The 19,433-nt window shown below is 38.0% G+C and overlaps 1 protein-coding gene across 23 annotated transcripts in view; it reads right to left on the bottom strand.

Moving 5' to 3' along the window:
• TENM3 (teneurin transmembrane protein 3) overlaps positions 1-19,433 on the bottom strand; it is a 2,294,790-nt gene that overhangs the window by 182,600 nt on the left and 2,092,757 nt on the right. For all 23 annotated transcript variants that reach the window (XM_075930244.1, XM_075930245.1, XM_075930247.1 and 20 more), the window contains one exon: positions 8,580-8,818. In XM_075930244.1, coding sequence (XP_075786359.1) covers positions 8,580-8,818 — 239 coding nt within the window. The remainder of the gene's footprint in view (positions 1-8,579; positions 8,819-19,433) is intronic.

Genomic DNA, 19,433 nt, shown 5'->3' with positions numbered 1-19,433 from the left:
ACCGTAGTCAGAGAGTTGTTGTTAACGGTGCTAAATCCTGCTGGAAAGGGATAACAAGTGGAGTTCCGCAAGGGTCTGTTTTGGGACCCATACTGTTCAATATTTTCATCAATGATGTAGATATTGGGATAGAGAGTACGCTTATTACATTTGCAGATGATACCAAACTGGGTGGGGTTGTAACTTCTTTGGAGGATAGGGACATAATTCAAAATGACCGTAGCAAGTTAGAGAAATGGTCAGAGATAAACAGGATGAAGTTTAATAAAGAGAAATGCAAAGTGCTCCACTTAGGAAGGAACAATCAGTTCCATACATACAAGATGGGAAGCGACTGTCTAGGAAGGAGCATGGCGGAAAGGGATCTAGGGGTCATAGTGGACCACAAGTTGAATATGAGTCAACAGTGTGATGCTGTTGCAAAAAAAGCAAACATGATTCTAGGTTGTATCAACAGGTGTGTTGTAAGCAAAACTCGTGAAGTCATTCTGCCGCTCTACTCTGCACTAGTTAGGGCTCAGCTGGAGTACTGTGTCCAGTTCTGGGCGCCACATTTCAAGAAAGATGTGGAGAAATTGGAAAGGGTACAGAGAAGAGCGACAAGAATGATTTAAGGTCTAGAGAACATGACCTATGAAGCCAGGGTGGTCAAATATTGGAATAAATTGCCAAGGGAGATGGTGGAATCTCCCTCTCTGGAGATATTTAAGAACAGGTTAGATAGACATCTGTCAGGGATGGTATAGACGGAGCTTGGTCCTGCCTTGAGGTCCTGCCTTGAGGCTGGACTCGATGACCTCTCTAGGTCCCTTCCAGTCCTATGATTCTATGATTACCAGTTTCAGTTCTTAGGGCTAAATCCGTACTGTATAGAATGGATTTACCTAAGAGTTCATAAGAAAGTAGTAATGAAAAATGGTCTCATGTATTAGTGAGCTTTTTAATTTAATAAAATAACATTTATATTACAAAGATAAAGCAAAAAATTAAATGACAAAATGCATTTTATGTTGCCATTGATATTTAAATATTTGCTCTATCATGAAGGCGACTGGCTGGCATATATTTTTCTTCTGACCCTTGGCTGCAGAGCTAAGGCTAATGTAATAATCAATTTCAAGGTACACAGAGGGTAAAATGTTCATAAAATGCAAATTGACCTGAAAGTACGACAGATAACTGCTAAGCAATCAGAACTGCAGAGATGGTGGAATGAACAGGGCACTTGTTCCACTATTGTCAAATAACATTTTATGCTAATATAAACCTATTTAACAGACACAGGACAACATTCATGACTGCAATATGCAGTCTTCTATTCTATAATCCTTCAGTCCAAGTTCACTACATCTAGTACGGTGGAGGTCCAACACTAATTTAGGAGATCTGCGTACCAAAATGCTTTCATGTCTGGTGCAACATTCTTGGATCCATCTGGAGAGAGACAGCGCCAAGGAATTAGCATCACTGACTCTGGAAAATGACTTTCTAAAGAAAGTCTGTATCTACCATGAGAGGCACTGAGGTCTCGTGATTCACACAAGTTAACTTTGTCCACTCATGAGGCTGTCTCAAAGATTGGCATGCTGCCACTGTTATCAGTTCAAATGGTAGAGACTGGTGCTGTATAACTAAAGGTCCCGAATTCAAATGCTGATGGTGACTGTTGTCAGTAAGGCTCTGATTAATTTTTAGTTTGCTTTCTTAAAAAACACATTAATGAAGATTAAACATGAACAGTCAAAAATTATTAAATTCCTAAATTAACATTATGCATACAATTTTAAATTGACCCCCCTGTACATTTGCCATGAGATACATGATTTTTCACTGCATCACACATTTAGTACACAGTGGACTGGGAATGAGGCAGAAGATCACGAGCAGAAGAAAACAAGTATTCATTTTGTGTTTAAGGCACTGTCCTGCAACCCAGGAGAGCTAGGTTCTACTTCAAGATTCTACTTCATAAATTTCCCCTCTGTAAAGACAAGCAAGGCTATACCAATCCATTTGGGCAAGGAGGCCAAATTAAGATTACTTGGGCAATATTTAAATGTACTTCCTTTTTCATGGCTTCAGTATATTTCCTCCTACTATTTCAAAATGGGTAAGGGAACACAAACATTGTCTTGAAAGGAATAGAAAGTTATTTACTTTATAGAGCAAGTGGAATTCTTCAAAAGGTATGCATATGTGCTCCATGCACTTGAGCTCAGAAGTGCATAGAGTACATAGTGCTAGCAGTCTACATCTGCACCCTTCTCCTTCTAGTGCTCTGAACTGGAAACATAAGGAGTGGTATGGACTAATCCCCTCTCCTGTTACCTTACTACCATGTGAAATCCTAGGACAAAGCTCCACAGAAGAGAGGAAGGATGACATGTAGTGGAACATTGTTAGGGACCATTGATTTGGAGAACACCAGTTATTGTAGAAATTAAGAAACCTTCAATAAAGTTGCGTTTCTGCAGAAGAAATTCTGTGCCGTTGCACAATGCAAAATTTGTGTAGCATGTATGGTCTATGTAGAATTTTCTCTCTGCCCTCCCCTCCCCCCCAAACTCAAGATTGGCACTGAAGAGCTACTGGCTGCCACTAGAAGCTGTTGGAATCAGCAGACTCCAACTCTCTAGTTCTAACATGGACATTGCTGGGACTGAGCTGGAGGGTTCTGAGCAGCAAATGTTCCCAGCACTCACTGAAGGAAGGAGGTGGTGTGCAAGAAACTGTGTAAGCTCAGGATACAGCATCAGGCTGTTTCTCCCTCTTGGGGAGGGCAGTACCTGCTGCTTGTGCACCTCTGCCTTGCACTCAGACCTACTACTGGCTTCTTCTGGGACACAGTGTGGTCTGAGGTTCCAGGACTGGAGGGAAGCCATCCTTAGAATCCCCAATGCTCTGTTGACTGAGAGTCACTTCAGGCAAGCCTATGCCCAACCTGGCACTCCAATCCACTGCCTCAGCCCTGAGCCCCCCTACATCCCAAGCCCCTAATCTCCAGCTCCACCCCAGAACCCACACGCTAGTCAAAAGTTATAATTGTGTTGGGTCACAGGCATGAACAATTTTCTTCAGCTGGATCATGAGAGAAATATCTGGAAAATCACTGCTTTAGACTGTAATTCAGTTGAGACTTGATTTTTTTTTGACGATTCTCTTTATGGTCACAACCCACTGAATGAAAATACTTCTCTATCCCATGTTGGCCTCCTCTGTTTCCTGCCTCCCCCTTCAGTAACACTATAGCCACCAAAGCCATTGCTGTCATGTTTTGGAGGAACAATAAGACAGCTAAGGCCTTTAATCTAGCATCCCTCCTCCTCGGCTCAACTAACTGACTGAACAGTTAAGCAGGGGTAGAGTTGAGGTCTAGCCAACAGTCTCTTATGCATTGTGGTGTTTTGTTCAGGGACAGCAGAATCTGAAGCAACTTCCTTCACCTGAGATCTTCAGTGACTAAAAATAAGCATAGATGTGGTGTGTTCATCTAATTTCTTGTCTGGGAAGTAGCTTTTGAGAGGCTACATTACAGTTGCTAAAGGTGGGATCCATTACTTCCTTCCTTCCTTCAGTCCATTTTTTATTGCAACAACCACAAATTAGACTATTTATGTCTGCAATACTACCGACCTCATCAATATGTATTGGCATATTTTGGAGCCTGGGCTGCAGCATTTCATAGATTGTGACAATGCCTCTCCATGAAGTTAAAAAAAAAAAGTCACAATTGGCTTCATGGATACCATGTCACCACATTGGACAAGGCAGAACATGATGTGTTCCCCTTGATTTGCTGAGAAACATGTCACTCAATGCTGCCATCCTATCGAACTTTTTGCAAGCCATTTCCCATTGAGTCTTTTCTCTCGCACTTGGTGTTGTGAAACAGTTAAATAAAATGAAGACTATTTCCATTTATATTACTTACATGGAATAATACATGGATGGTTTATTTAATGCACTATTTTTGATATTATATCTGCAGAGATAGGAAAACCACATATATGAATAAGTATAATCTATTCATAGCTTTATGGAGCCAAAATCCTCTAGTGAGTGTTCCTGGATGCTGCATTTTACATTCAGGTTGCTGAGCTAGCTGAAATGTGTGTAATATCACCAGTAGGCAAAGAGCTCCCTATTGACTATATATAGAAAGAGGCTCCTGTGCATTGTTTATTTCAGTAAGCATATGAACTAGCTTAGGCCGATGAAATGTAGAACAGCTTCATTTGTTTTCAAAAGTATGTGAATAATTGTGTAGGGCTGAAAACTCTGTCTCCTCTTGGAAAGTTACATTCTTTTTTGGGGTATATGAACACTGGCAAATTAGACATACATATATTTCTGAAAAGTTTCAGAGGGGTAGCTGTATTAGTCTGTATTTGAAAAACAACAACAACAACAACAACAACAACGAGACTTGTGACTTTAGAGACTTACAGATTTAATTGGGCGCAAGCTTTTGTGGGAGAAAAATCCCACTTCATGAGAAGAATTGGAGTGGAAGTTACAGAAGCAGGGGATAGATAAGGAAGAAGTTGCTTATGTTAATGAAGCTAAGCAAGTAAGGGTAGAAGTGGGTCATTTACTGCACTTGTTCTGGAGATGTGAATATCTAGAGAGGAGAAACTGCCTTTCTAGTGCATTAACCAATTAAGATCCTTATTCAGTCCTAAATTGATAGTGCTGAATTTGCAAATGAATTCAAGTTCAGCTGTCTCCTGTAATTGGGTTTTAAAATTCTTTTGTAGAAGGATGGTTACTTTCAAATCTATCACTCAATGTCCAGGGAAGTTAAGGCGTTCCCCTACAGGTTTGTGTGTGTTACCATTCCTGAGGTCTGATTTGCGTCCATTTATCCTTTAGCGTAGAGACTGTCTGGCACTTGATGGCATATATCATGTTAGTGGATGTGCAGATAGATGAGCCCTCATATTTCTGAATGTGCCTTTGTCAGAAATAGTCCAGTAAAGTTACTTTTGTGACACTCATACTCATAAGTGTTTTAGCCTCTTTGGGGACTTGGAATCAAGCCCTTGTTATTTTACTTGTGTTTACTTCTCTTCTACAGTCTCTCCTTCTCACAGAGATGTCTCACACCTAATACTGCCACTTAAAATTTTAGCATACATTAAGTTTGTAATTACGCCATTGCCTTCAAATTATTGCACTAACTCACCCACAGACCCCAAACAGACTTTGATATATAAAAGATATGTTTGATTGGAATAACCAGAAATGCTGACCCAAAGTCTGTGATTGAGCATTTTTAGTCTTCAGAGTATATTATAAATGTAATTAGAATCTTAAAAATGCTATGTCAGAAGCCTAGCTCTGAATCACTTATTTATATAAGCAAACTAGGGTATATGACCAATGAAGAAAAAACAAAATTCAGCTAGAAAACAGATTGGACTGCCATGCATGAGACTTGGACTCAATTCCTATGCAGGTCTCCAGGCTGAAAGAAAGATTGAAAATGCTGCTGTGAGAGTTGTATTCTTCCACAGGGGAAAGGAATTTCTCCTATTACTCAGCAGCCCAATTTCTTGAACTGTTCACAGTGGCTTCAGTCCAAATAAGAGCTACTTCAAAGGCTTTATTCAGCTTATGCTGTGACTTGGAATGAAATTTAACAAGCCTGTTTCAACAAAGGCAATGAAGATTTAAGGATCTTAAGCCCCTCAGGGTTCTATTATTAATTTACATTGATAAAAAGAAAAGCTTTCCCCTTGCTATTTTCCTCCCTTGTCTGGGCATATAGATCTGAGTGTAACAAATGTGGTTTTCAAAAGTTAGACTTGTACGCTTATCGTTCCATAATCATAGTGGGCTTAAACTTCTTATTAACCAAACAAGACACTAATTTCAATTCTACCAATCTTCATATCGCAGACTATTTGTGTATTAGTTTGATAACATATCTAAGTTAATTTTTATTACAGAGCCTGAAAGAGCTCATAAAGCTATTTGTGGGCTCAGAGGTGCCAATAGTCACAAACTGGTCACAGACACAGAAGTAGAAGAAAATATATTATATAGGCACTGATCCAACTCGCTTTGAAGTCAATTAGTTTTCTCATTGACACCAGTGGAAAAAGCACTCCCCCATAATTAGGTAAACCTAAAGTTACATAATGCTTAAATGTTCAATATTTATGAAGTTAAAAAACTTAAATGAACAGGGTTGAAATAGATTGTATAAAAGAGGAAGAGATTGTAGAGGCATTTAGGAAAATTAAAAAAGGGGAAAGCATGTAATCTGGATGAAGTATTGGAGGATGTGCTGAAGTTACTGGGAAACAAAGGCATCAAGTATTTTACAAGTCTGTTCAATGATATTCTTAAAAAAAGAGAAAATGTGTCATGAATGGGATAAAACCTTAGTGGTTGCCATTTTTAAACAAAGAAGATACTGCACTGTATGGTAATTATTGCTCAAGTCAGCTGATATCAGATCTTATGAAAATACAGGAGAAGATTACTGAAAAACATCTGAATAGAATAGCTGAAATTTTGAAGGGTCAACATTGATTTGTCGGGAAGGGATACAATTAATGTCATATTTGTTCACTGAATCCTCATGGAAAAATTCAGAGAAAAAAGAAGGTAACTGGGTATGGTTCTTGTGGATTTGGAGATGTACAATTGTTTACCAAATATAAGTTTGGTGGAGTTTATGAAGGAGAGATATGCCAGAAGGATGCGGCTGTCTTAAGATGGAATGATGGAATGTGTACGATGGAATGATTACCATAGTCAAAATCAAAGGAGGCAACAACAAAGACTTTCGAGTCTCAGGACAGCCCAGTTTTGTTTGCAGTTCTTATGTGTATAATAAGTGAGATTATACAAAGGGAGCCACCTTGGAATGTGCGATTCATTGATGACTTGGTATAGCTATACTGCAAAAATAAAAAAAAATTAAAAAGTGTGGCAGTGTGTCTCAAAGTCTGGGTCAACTGATTCTAGGTCACTGAACCTGCACTAGAGAAATGAAGCTGCTCTCGCCTTCTCCGGGCTTGGGGCTGCTGGCTCCATTCCCCTCCCCCCGCCCCGGATGGGATCTTGTTTAATCCGTTAACACTAAGGTTTAATGGTTATCTGATTAACCAAGATTTTACATCCCTAACCTGCACTGTGCAACTGAAAACGACAGTGGGATGGAGCCCATGTTCTGAAGCTCAGAGCTTACGGTCCAGCTTCAGAGGGAACATCAAGCCTGCTACTTTTAGGTCCACTGCTGTTCAGGGTTTTGGTTTTGTGGTATAGAGCCACATTTAGAAATATGTGCTGATGATTGAGAGAGTGCAAAAGAGTTTGGTGAGGAAGGACTTAGAGTGAGCATCAGTAACACTGATGTTTTGATAACTTAAGGGAGGAGGATTCATCATAAAAGATAGAGACAGACAGCTTAGAAAGGAAAAATAATTTAAATACTTAAAATCAGTGGTTACCGAAAATGTTACCTTCCAGAGTAATGCCTGGCATCATACCAAAGCTGATTGGTGCAAGGTGGCAGGAACTGATCTGTTATCTTGATAAAGTTAAAAGGAGAATGTATAGAACTGTCATTCAACCCATCCTGATGTATGGAACAGAGACTTGGCTCACCACAAGAAAAAAAATCAATATGCTCTCCATTACAAAAATGAAGATGCTGAGATGATTCAACACTGTGACAGGAAATGAAATGAGGATGTGAGGTACCTAAGGCTGATTATTTCAACTGAAGACAAGTTAAGGGAGGCGGGGCTACAATGGTATTGGTTGGATGGCCCTTACTGCATAAGGAAAATAATCAAGGGAGAAGCCAAAGACTCAGTAAATGAACTGGATATCAGTGGACATTAGGGAGACCGATTTACATGACAGCCAGGTATACAAACATGAGTCTTGGAAAGGCTATAAAACTCACTGAACCCAAACAGAGAAATGGCAAGAAAGAAGAAACAACTTATCTGATAATTTAACAGATAATGAGGCAACATATAAAAGAATTTAAAAAACAGGACAAAGGAAAATTATTGTCCCACTCTGTCCATATGTCATCTGTTTAAACAGATAATATCTGTTTCTGTTTAAAGTATTTAGTAATCTTTTGATCACTATGTAAATACAAATACATAATATAATCATAAAAAGTAACAACAAACATTGTACATGCTAAATAAAGTAAGTTATACTTGATGGGGAGGAAGAGAGACAGAACCTAGAATATACAATACAAATGTTGGAAATCATGTGTGAATTACAGGATTTTATAGCTCATATTTTATATATATGAAAAGGACAAAACATGACATTTCTGATTTATGGTCTTTTTAAAAAGACATTTCAATGGCTATTCCACTGAAAAATACTTTCAAAGTAGTTAATTTTTTTTTAGATCTTATCTAAAGAATGAGAGTTTCAATTAAATTGCTCTGATGCTTTAAGCTGTTACTAGAAATCACTAGAAACTACTGATAAAAATAAAGCTTGATATTGTATAGTTGGGCATAGTCCATATATAACTAAGAAAACAGACCTCCAGATTTATGACGACGATAAGCATATGAACTAGAACTTACCTATAAAGTATGATAGCAGTATTGCCAGTAGCACTGAGACTCCTACAGCACAGAGTGCAGTACATTTCCAGCTACAATACTTCGAAGACTTCTTGAATTTAAAAGCACTTCTTGATAGTGTATTTCTAGGTAGTGGCCGAGTAGGGGGGGAATAAACAGAGCCAGATGCCATTGTGTAACCTGGTGTTGCAGTACTGAACAGTGGTGTTGTCCCTGTTCCTGTTTTGAATAAGAAATGCCTGTGAAAGAAAAAGATTATATTAAAACACAATAATCAATGAATGGAACAGGAAGTGAAAATTTTGGTTCTTCTTATAGCTGTTTACCTTGTCTTTCTTAATATCTTACTTTTTAAACTTACATAGATTCTTGAAACCAACATGTTGCACAAACTTATGTACAAAAAGTAGTATTTTTTAAAGTGAAAATATTTATGATACAAACTTCGTTGATAGTGGGGCCAGAACCATACTAACTACAATTATGTAGGCAGCTTGCTAGCAGAGCTCTTGACAAATTTTCTGACAAATGTGGACAGGCATTCTTTCACCTGAGTTCTATGTTACAAAACAATGTCAAATACTATAGTGATGGAGTTTAAAAAAAAATTAATGTTTTCAGATACCACACCTTTAACACAATTGTTTCTTAGGGTACGTCTAGACTACATGCCTCTGTCGCCAGAGGCATGTAGATTAGGCTACCAGACATAGGAAAATGAAGCGGCGATTTAAATAATCGCGACTTCATTTAAATTTACATGGCTGTCGTGCTGAGCCAACAAACAGCTGATCAGCTGTTTGTCGGCTCAGCGCGATAGTCTGGACGCGCGGGTGGCAACATCAAAGGTATTTGTCGACCACCCAGGTATGCCTCCTGGGATGAGGTATACCTGGGTGGTCGACAAATACTTTTGATGTCGCCACCCGCGCGTCCAGACTATCGCGCTGAGCCGACAAACAGCTAATCAGCTGTTTGTCGGCTCAGCGCGGCAGCCATGTAAATTTAAATGAAGCGGCTATTATTTAAATCGCCGCTTCATTTTCCTATGTCTGGTAGCCTAATCTACATGCCTCTGGCGACAGAGGCATGTAGTCTAGACGTACCCTTAGTCTAAATAAAAGGCAGATATTGCAACCCCATGCAGTATCTTTTGATACCCCCGTGTTAAATTTCTGAATGGTTTCACATATGACTGTGTACTGCTATATGGGTGAGAATCACTGCAGCTCCTCCAGGAAGTAAAAACAAGGAGGGTGATTACATTGGGGATTGTCAACAATTTTAGAGAAGCACCAGTTGGGGTGGTGAAATATAGTGGTTTTACTTGGGTTTTCAGAGAGTAGCAAAGACAGAACTTTTGGTATAAAAGGGTGAGCTTGAACTGATCCAGGGACTTCTTCCTGTTGCAGGAAATGAACAGTGCCTCCTGTCCAAGGAGGCCCCTACCAATCCTTGTAAAAGGCCGGGAATGCTTTGGCCTGTGAGAGTCCCAATAATACTGAAGAGTGACTCCTGGTATATTTTCTAACCTTACTTTATAATGCTTTTACCGTAAGAACAAATGTGCTTGCTTAGAAAAAGCTGTGTGGTAATTTGGAAGTGCTGGCAATATAGTTCATAGGTGCTGGAGAAAAAGCAATGCACGGGTGCTGGTCTTTAGACAGACTTGCTTGATGGGAATATGATAGGTTAAGGCAGGAAGCTGTACCTTTCAAAATAACTCTAGTCAGATAGGAGTGGGACAAAGTTATCTTCCCAGAGACAGGCAATGGCTGGAGACCTAAGACCTGATTGGGCACTGCAAGAGCAGACCAGGGAGGAAGAAAACAGTCCAATTACCCTGGAACTATGATACAGGGAAAACAGCAGCATCTCAACTATAACTGCATGGTAACTTTTGGAAAATGTAGGCTGTTTTGGTTTTGATATATCCTGAAGAATATTTTCATAATCTTCAGTTTATGTTTGTGGATATCAACCTACTAATGTGTGATTATGGACGTGGGAGCTGGTTTCATTTTGGGGATTATGTATGTAAAAAAACTCGTTTGTGAGCCTGCCCAAAAAGACTGTAGGCAGAATTAGAGAAAAAAATTAAAACAAAGTTTGGGATTCTCTCAATGAGTCAATCACCATACTAACACTGACTACATTTTTAGCTGACATTTCTGTCGTGAATACTGCTCCACATGAGCTCGGAGGTAACATGTTCGAATGAGGTTTATTAGATGCTTGTATAACCTCACTGGCCAGTTTAAGAAGGAGCACAATGTAGAATTTGGTTGTTTCCAGAAACACCACCAGTGAGACAGTAATATATGGGTGTGTGTATACCAGAGGTAGCAACAGAAGGCAGCCAAGCCATATATTTACTTAGAATAAATATGTTATAATTATTTTAGTAAAATATATTGGAGTTATATCAGGATTTAATCTGTCCCGTTATTGCCTGGGAGAAATGATGACAGTTGATAACCAGGAAAATTTGTGCTTTGACAAATATTTGTGTTGTGGGAAACCAGTAGGCCATCAGAACATTAGCATCAGCTGCCCTTTGAAATATTCCTCCCTGCCCCCAAAAGATTCCTGGTAATATACAGTATGAGGAATTTCATTTGTATGCAATATTAAGGCTATTGTTAATAACATCAGATATGAGAACGCTGAAGAAGCCCACTTCATAGCATTTAACTTCCAAAAGGGGAACTATACAAAAATGAAGAAGCTAGTTAACCAGAAAATAAAAGGCACAGTCCCAAAACTGAAATGCCTTCAAGCTGAATGGTACTTTTAAAGGTTTCCATACTTGCACCACAAATTAACTATATACTCCAATTTTAAAAACATAATAAGATGACTAAAAAGTGATACCATGACTAAACAAAAAAAAACCAAACAAACAAAAAAAGAAATGGTTAGAGACAAACAGGCATCCTTTAAAAATTGGAAGTGAAATCTACTGAGAAAAATAGAAAGGACACAAAGGGTACGTCTAGACTACATGCCTCTGTCATCAGAGGCATGTAGATTAGGCTACCAGGCATAGGAAAATGAAGCAGCGATTTAAATAATCGCCGCTTCATTTAAATGTACATGGCTGCCGCGCTGAGCCGATCAGCTGTTTGTCGGCTCAGCGCGATAGTCTGGACGCGCGGGTGTCGACATCAAAGGCATTTGTCAACCACCCAGGTATGCCTCCTGGGATGAGGTTTACCTGGGTGGTCAACAAATGCCTTTGATGTCGACACCCGCGTGTCCAGACTACCGCGCTGAGCCGACAAACAGCTGATCGGCTCAGCGTGGCAGCCATGTACATTTAAATGAAGCGGCGATTATTTAAATCGCCGCTTCATTTTCCTATGCCTGGTAGCCTAATCTACATGCCTCTGGCGACAGAGGCATGTAGTCTAGACGTACCCAAACTTGACAAGTCATGTGTAAAAGCTCAGGTAGGCAAACCAAAAGAGAATATGAAGAGCAACTAGCCAAAGATTCAAAAACTAACAACATTTTTAAAGTACATCAGAAGCAGGAAGCCTGCTAAACAATCAATGAGGCCTCTGGTCAAAGGAGATGCAAAAAGAGCACCCAAGGAAGATAAAGCCCAAGGAAGATAAAGCCCTCACAGAGAAAGTAAATGAATTTTTACACTATTCTTCACAACTGAGTCGTTCTTTTCTGCTGACAAATCTGAAGAACTATCCCAGATTCAGGTCTCATTACAAGAGATTTTGGAACGAACTGATATATTAAAGAATAAGTCGCCAGCACAATATGCACCCAATAGTTCTGAAGGAACTCAAACATGAAACAGCAGAACTACTAACTGTGGTATGTTACTCATTTAAATTAGCTTCTGTATCAGATGGCTGGAGGGCAGCTATTGCAATGCCAATTTTTTTTAAAAGGCTCCAGATTCGACCCTGGCAATTACTGGGTGGTAAGCCTAATTTCTATGCAGGCAAATTGATTAAAACAATAGAAAAGAACAATATTGTTAAACATATAGATGAACATAATTTGTTAAAATTCAATGTGGTTTTTGTAAAAGGAAATATTGCCTCACCAACCTATTATAATTATTTGGGGGGGGGGGGGGTGTCATGTGGATATGGGTGATTCAGTGCAGACAGTATACATAGACTTTCAGAAAATATTTGATAAGTTTCCTCATCAAAAGCTTTTAAGCAAACTAATGTAATTTTGGATCTGTAACTGGTTAAAAGATAGGAAAAAAAGCATAGGAATAATTGGTCAGTTTTCAGAATGGAGAGTTGGGGGAAGCAGCAATTCTTCAGGGGTCTGTTCTTGAACCACTGCTATTCAAAATATTCATAAATAATCTGGAAATAGGGATGAACAGTGAGGTGGCAAAATTTGCAGGTGATACAAAGACAGTTAAGACCCAAACAGACTGTGAAAAGTTACAAAACTATCTCACAAAACTCAATGATCGGGTAACAAAATGGGAAATGAAATTCATTGTTGATAAATGCTAAGTAATGCACATTGGAAAACAATCCCACCTATCCATACAACATGGTGAGATTTTAATTAGCCATTACCACTCAGGAAAGGGATCTTGAAGTAATCATGGAAGGTTCTCTGAAAACATCTGGTTAATGTGCAATGGCAGTGAAAAAGTGAATAATGGTAGGAACCATTAGTGAAGGGATAGATAAAAACAAAATATAATACCTCTATATATACATTCATAGTATACCAACATCTTGAATAGCATGTGCAGATGTTGTCGCCCTATCCCAGTAAAGATAAATTAAAATTGGAAAAGATAAGAGAAGGGCAACACAAATGATTAAAGGGTATGAAATAGCTTCCATATGAGAAGAGATTAAAATCACAGGGACTTTTCAGTTTGGAAAAGAAGCTATGAAGAAGGGATACATTAGAAGTCTATAAAATATTGACTGGTGTGGAGAAAATGAATAAGAACATTTTATTTGGTCCTTTTCATAAAACAAGAACTAAGATCAGCCAATTAATTTAACAGGCACCAGGTTAAAAACAAACTAAAGGAAGTATTTCTTCACACACCACCCACAGCAACTTACTTCCAGCTGATGTTGTGAAGGCCAAAATTATATCAGGGTTCAAAAAAGAACTAGAGTAAGTTCAAAGAAGATGGACGCAACAATTGCTATTCACCAGGACGGTCAGGGATGCAACAACATGTTCTGAGTGTCCCTAGTCTATGACTGCCAGAAGCTGGGACTTGATGACAGGAGATGGATCTCTTGATGATTGCCTGTTCTGTTCATTCCCTCTGAAGTATCTGGCTCTGACCACTGTCAGAAGACTGGATACCAGGGCAGATGGACCATTGGTCTGACCCAGTATGGTCCTTCTTCTGTTCTTAATGAAATAACATAGTGAAAGATATTTTTATGTGAATGTGTACCATTTTGAGTGACCAAAGTACACTCAACAGGATTATACTAATACTGCTGTTTTTAAAACAAATTTCCATGCAAAACATGCATTGGGTTGCATGGAGACAGATCTGCCATTTAAGCATTCTTCTGATGCTGTTTCTAGTTTCCAAAGGCTGCAAATGGAAATGGGTCTTAACAAGCTTCCAAATTGGGCTTCACATGTTCTATACTACAAAAACTTGGTTGAGAACAATCAGGCTCTGATCACTTCTTAGGTGAGGTGCTGGCATTGCTACAGCAGAGCCCAGCAGAGACCCAAACCTTTAGAGGAGTTAATCTCATAGATAAATTTGGAAGATCCCAGCATATTTCTGGTAGTGCAAGCTGTCAAGGCTCTGACACTCTGGCAATGAGAGAAAATGGTGTCTTTTGTATTTGAGAGTCCGAGGTAGTACACAGTGTGGCTTCTCACTTTAAGCTCTTCCCCCTTCTGCTCTAAGTTTCAGCAACACAATACCAGAGTGGCCACACATGCAGGGCTGGCTGAAGAATATCAAGGAAAAATCAAAATAAGTGCAATAAAGACTAAAAAACCCCAACAACTCAGAGGAAAAAAAAACATTTGGATCTCTCCAGTGAGTAGAGTTACTATGTAAATGTCATTGCAGTCTCTCCAGGTGTATTAATTCAAAATGTTAAATATTGAAAGTATGATCCTATCAGATTTACTCATCTAGTACACCTGTTTCTTTTCTCTGAATCCTGCTAACTAGTGTTTTCTATGAGATGTTCAGAAGGATGCTTTGTCAGACAACAAATCCAAGCTGTTTCCTGATAGCATGGAAAGCCTTAGGCTCTCAGAATATACTCTGTCCACAATTGATTTTACCCACCCTGCCTATGTTTTATAACATGCTAATTAGAAATGTATCAGGGTAATTAATTGATAAAGACTAACCTGCATTTGCAGTACTTGACCAGGCATTGACTTAAAAGGCAAATTATGTTCTGTCTCATCTCACAGAAAGCTTATATATCATCTATAATTGCAGATCTTCATTTAAAAATTGATTATCTTACAATTACTTACTTGATTTGCATGGAAGTGACAATTATAATATTTTATTAAAACTTTTAGACTGCAAAATTCTAAAAAACATGGCACTTCTCAAAATAATGCTATCCAGTGTTTTATTTAATAAGTCCATTTATTTTTTTCAAGTAAACACCTTATTTTTAAACATCTTATTATATAAAGTATTTTTCTATGCAAAAATTTAGCTGATATTTGATCATTTAAGGGGACCAAGGTTTTAGTATCCAGCAATTCCAAAACACAGATTTGCCATAGTTCTACTGCACTTAAAATATTTTGTTACTGTATAAATGCCTTTTGGGGACAAAGACTCAGTCGGCAGCTGAGAAACAGGTAGGCACTACTGCTTATTTTACCAATAGCGACCACTATTTTTTAATTTCTTTCAGTGAATGAAAGAATGAAAAAAGAAATAGTAATCAAAATCCTCAGAGATGGTGAATTTGGAGATATGAACATAAGAACAAAAGTAATATAAATAATTAATATTTGTTTGAGCCTGAGAAATCTCTCACCATGTGATTGGCTGTACTTGCTGACATTTAGACTGTTTTGTATCCAAGGAATACTGGTGTGATTTCACTCGCAACAAGATATTCTCTGTGGTATCATTTCCTCTGTGAAAAACAAAATTGAGGGAACCCTGGCTAACCATACCAATTTGGAAGTCAGGATGGGGGGGAGAGGGAAGATACAAAAGTGCAGGAGTTGTATAGCAAATATCAAATTAACAGAAAATTGTGTCTTCTGAACATGGAAACAGATTACAAAACCATTCAAGAACAGTATGGTGCAGACCATCAATGGGAATATTTAACAAACCAAGTAAGATCCAGAAAAGTAAGTGGTAGGTATTCATCAAAGGGAAGGTAATACAGAACTCCTTTCTTTTATTGAAATCTTGTACCAAAAACTCTTAACCTAGATAATGAAGAAAATCCTATCCACTATGTAAAACCTACTGCATTCATATGAGTATAATATTACTCATGTCTGTATTATAGTATTAGGAGAAACATTAAAATGTTTCTAATATTATCTAATTTGGAGGATTGTCACAGAATTCTGCTTGTTGTACTTACTATAAAAGAAACAGAGCAATTTAGCCTTTGAAATTATTTTTCCAATATCTGGGGCCAGCTACATAGGCTAGGACAGGGGACTATTCTAACAAAATAATAATAACGAAAGAATTGTGAGCAAAGAAGCTAAAGCTTCTGCTTCCTATCAGGCAAAACTCAAAGTTACTTTTGATGGGAAATAGTATGTGTTCTAGGATCAGATAGCAGCAGCAAGATTATTTAACACTATCTAAGATACTGCTCAAGGCAAAGGCTATCACAAAGAAAATAAAGATGGAAAAGGGTTTTACTGTGTATATCATATCAACCTGCCTTTTGTTAACACAAATCCTTTCTGCCTTCCCTACAAGGGAAAGTTGTTCAATATACTTAATACAATATACTTCCATACAACAACAACCTGCAACATGTTAACAGTGTGGTATACCGTGGCTCATTATACTGTAGCAATAAAGTTGTAAAATTGGTGAATAAAATGCAATAACATTATCCATTGCAGAAGTATAATTTTTATAATTTCTCCCATATTCCCTTCAAACCAACCAGCCAAACAAAGTGAATCCTGATATTAATTTTGGATAATGGTATTTATTTACTAAAAGTACTCATGAGCTTTTGTGTTATACTTCAAGTTTTACAATACGATTTTTTCTTCTTTTATTAGATACTAATTTTGTTTCACTTCATTATAAAAAGAGTGAAAAGTGTATACTATCTATATCTGTGATATCTATATTTAAGTCATCATCAATCTAATGTTTACTAAATATACGAATGACTACTACTTCCATACAAAAATGTTTGTGGTTCATGATTTCATTACTCATTATCGTTTTTTAAATGGCCACCATTTGTTACATTGCCATATAGTAGCTGAGAGATTCAACGCTCTAACAAATGTCTGTTTATTAGAAATCCAAGACACTAAAAAACTGTATTACCCTGGCTGTGTCTACATTGGCAAGGTTTTGCACAAAAGCAGCTGCTTTTGTGCAAAATCTTGCCACCTGTCTACACGGGCCGTGAGTATTTGCGCAAGAACACTGATGTTCTAATGTACGAAATCAGTGCTTCTTGCGCAAATACTCTGATACTCCCGCTTAGGGATAAGCCCTCTTGTGCAAGTATTCTTGCACAAGAGACCAGTGTAGACAGGCAACATTAATTTCTTGCGCAAGAAAGCCCGATGGCTAAAATGGCCATTGGAGCTTTCTTGCACAAGAGAGTGTCTACACTGACACGGATGCTTTTCCGCAAAAGCACATATTGCCCAGCCAGTCCAAGTCTTCCCTTCTGGTTCTTCCTTAGATCTGATCTGGTCTCTGCACAGCATGGAATAGTTGGGAATGGCAACAGTAGGTAAAGTGCTGCTCAACACACAGTTGCCCACGCTCAGCACGGGTAGAATCTTTAGGGAATTAAGCTACAAAGCACTAGCAAGTCCCTACTGTGATTGTTTCCCCCAGATGCATACAACTTGGCCATATGTGGGTAGACTTTGAGGGGAATGATTAAAGACTGCCTTACAACTCCAAATTTCCAAGTCCTGCTCCAAAGTATGAGACTATTAAGATGTCTCAAATAAAAGGTTTCCAGAATTTAACATGAGCAAAACAACATATTTTCCCTCTAGTCCCATTCTTGGAAATGGCTGAATCATTTTAGTTTAAATTAAAATAAAATCAGCCCGAAGTATACACCCAACATGGAAGATTTCAGCCCAAACCATTAAACTTGGGAAAAATTACAACCAAGTAAAAGGGTTTTAATCACAAGAAGTTTCAGGCAACCTCAATAATAGGCAGTGCTACCAGCCCAACCTATAATAATGGTAAAGCATTTACTTTGTCAGATAAAGGCAATTAAGGTAACAAATTAAATAATCTTTCGGTAGAACAGGGACACTAACTCAAAAGGTGCAGTTTCAAAAAATTATGAGACACTATATAAAATACAGGTTAATTCAAATGGATACTGTCGTAGAACATCAATTTAATTTCACTGATGTTTAATCTTCCTTTGGTACTCAAATTTTGGGATTTATATAATTTGTGGTGAGGGTATCAGATTAGATCAGGTTAAAGATAAACAGGCCTTTCATATAACATCAGGGTATCTTAATTTACTAAATATATAGTGATACACAGATTAACATACATGAGATTAAAAGAGCGCCCTAAGATTAAGTAAATTGAATAAAAACATAAGATGCACTGTGAGATGTGAAACCATTTTTCAATAATTAATCTATAGTGCATGTTCTGGAAACAAATAAGGCACGAGAACTATGCATATGAATCCTTACAACTTATGTTAAAGTGTCATTATTAATTATTATATTATTTCAAATGTGTTATATTAATATGCTCTTCACTGGGAAAATAAAAAATAGCAAAGATAAGCAATCTTCAAGAAATAGCATATTATAATGTAAATAATACACACAACATGAAAACAAAAGAACAAATACATAATGATTCTAGCTGAGACACAGTGTGTTAGTGTTGTTGATAAACTGCATCTTCATGCTGATAGCATACTGTATTCTCAAATCTATTATGCTTTTGAATTGACGTGTTATTATCTTTGGACAACTTTCACACCAGGAGGTGATCCCTGCTAGAGTAATTTTAAAAATGAAAAGCTTACAAACAAGATACTAATTCAGGTAACACAGCAATAAAATGTATCAGCTCACAGTAATTTCACAATGTAGTTCCATTGCCAAAATGCACGCATTTGGGGGAGGGGGGCCATTACAAACATATATAATACAAATATGCATGTTTCTATTAAGTCTGCTTGTTAGCAGTCATACATCTGAATGAGCATTGTGGTAAATAATCTAGAGGAAACAGCATTTACTTCTTTTTTATTTCTTCCAGTATACTACGTATTTAGTTTTAAAAAACAGGAACATTTTACAAATTAATGGTGGCTTTTCATGCTCTCTTCAAATTTGATTAAAATTAATTAGATAAATTTAATATACAACTATTATACTGATGTTAATCTTCAACTTATTGGGAATTAAAAGGGCTGTTGGAAGTTGAAGTAGATTCGCTTAGTCAATACTAAAATATTCTACTACAATTGGTTACTGAGGACAGTGAGGCTGACAGACTCACAAGAACCCTGGGCGGGGGAGAGGTGGTGGTGGCTCAGGTGGGGCTTTGAGCAGAGTGGGATGACTGGGGCTATCATCCCCCAGGCAGCCTCAGCACCACCCAGAGCATGCTGTGCCTACTATAGGCAGCCCTCAGCACTCCCTGGAGCATGA

The sequence above is a fragment of the Pelodiscus sinensis genome, chromosome 5, assembly GCF_049634645.1.
Source record: "Pelodiscus sinensis isolate JC-2024 chromosome 5, ASM4963464v1, whole genome shotgun sequence".
NCBI classification, from domain to species: Eukaryota; Metazoa; Chordata; order Testudines; family Trionychidae; genus Pelodiscus; species Pelodiscus sinensis.
Note: the sequence above shows the minus strand (reverse complement) of the source record. Positions and strands in the feature narration are given on the sequence as shown.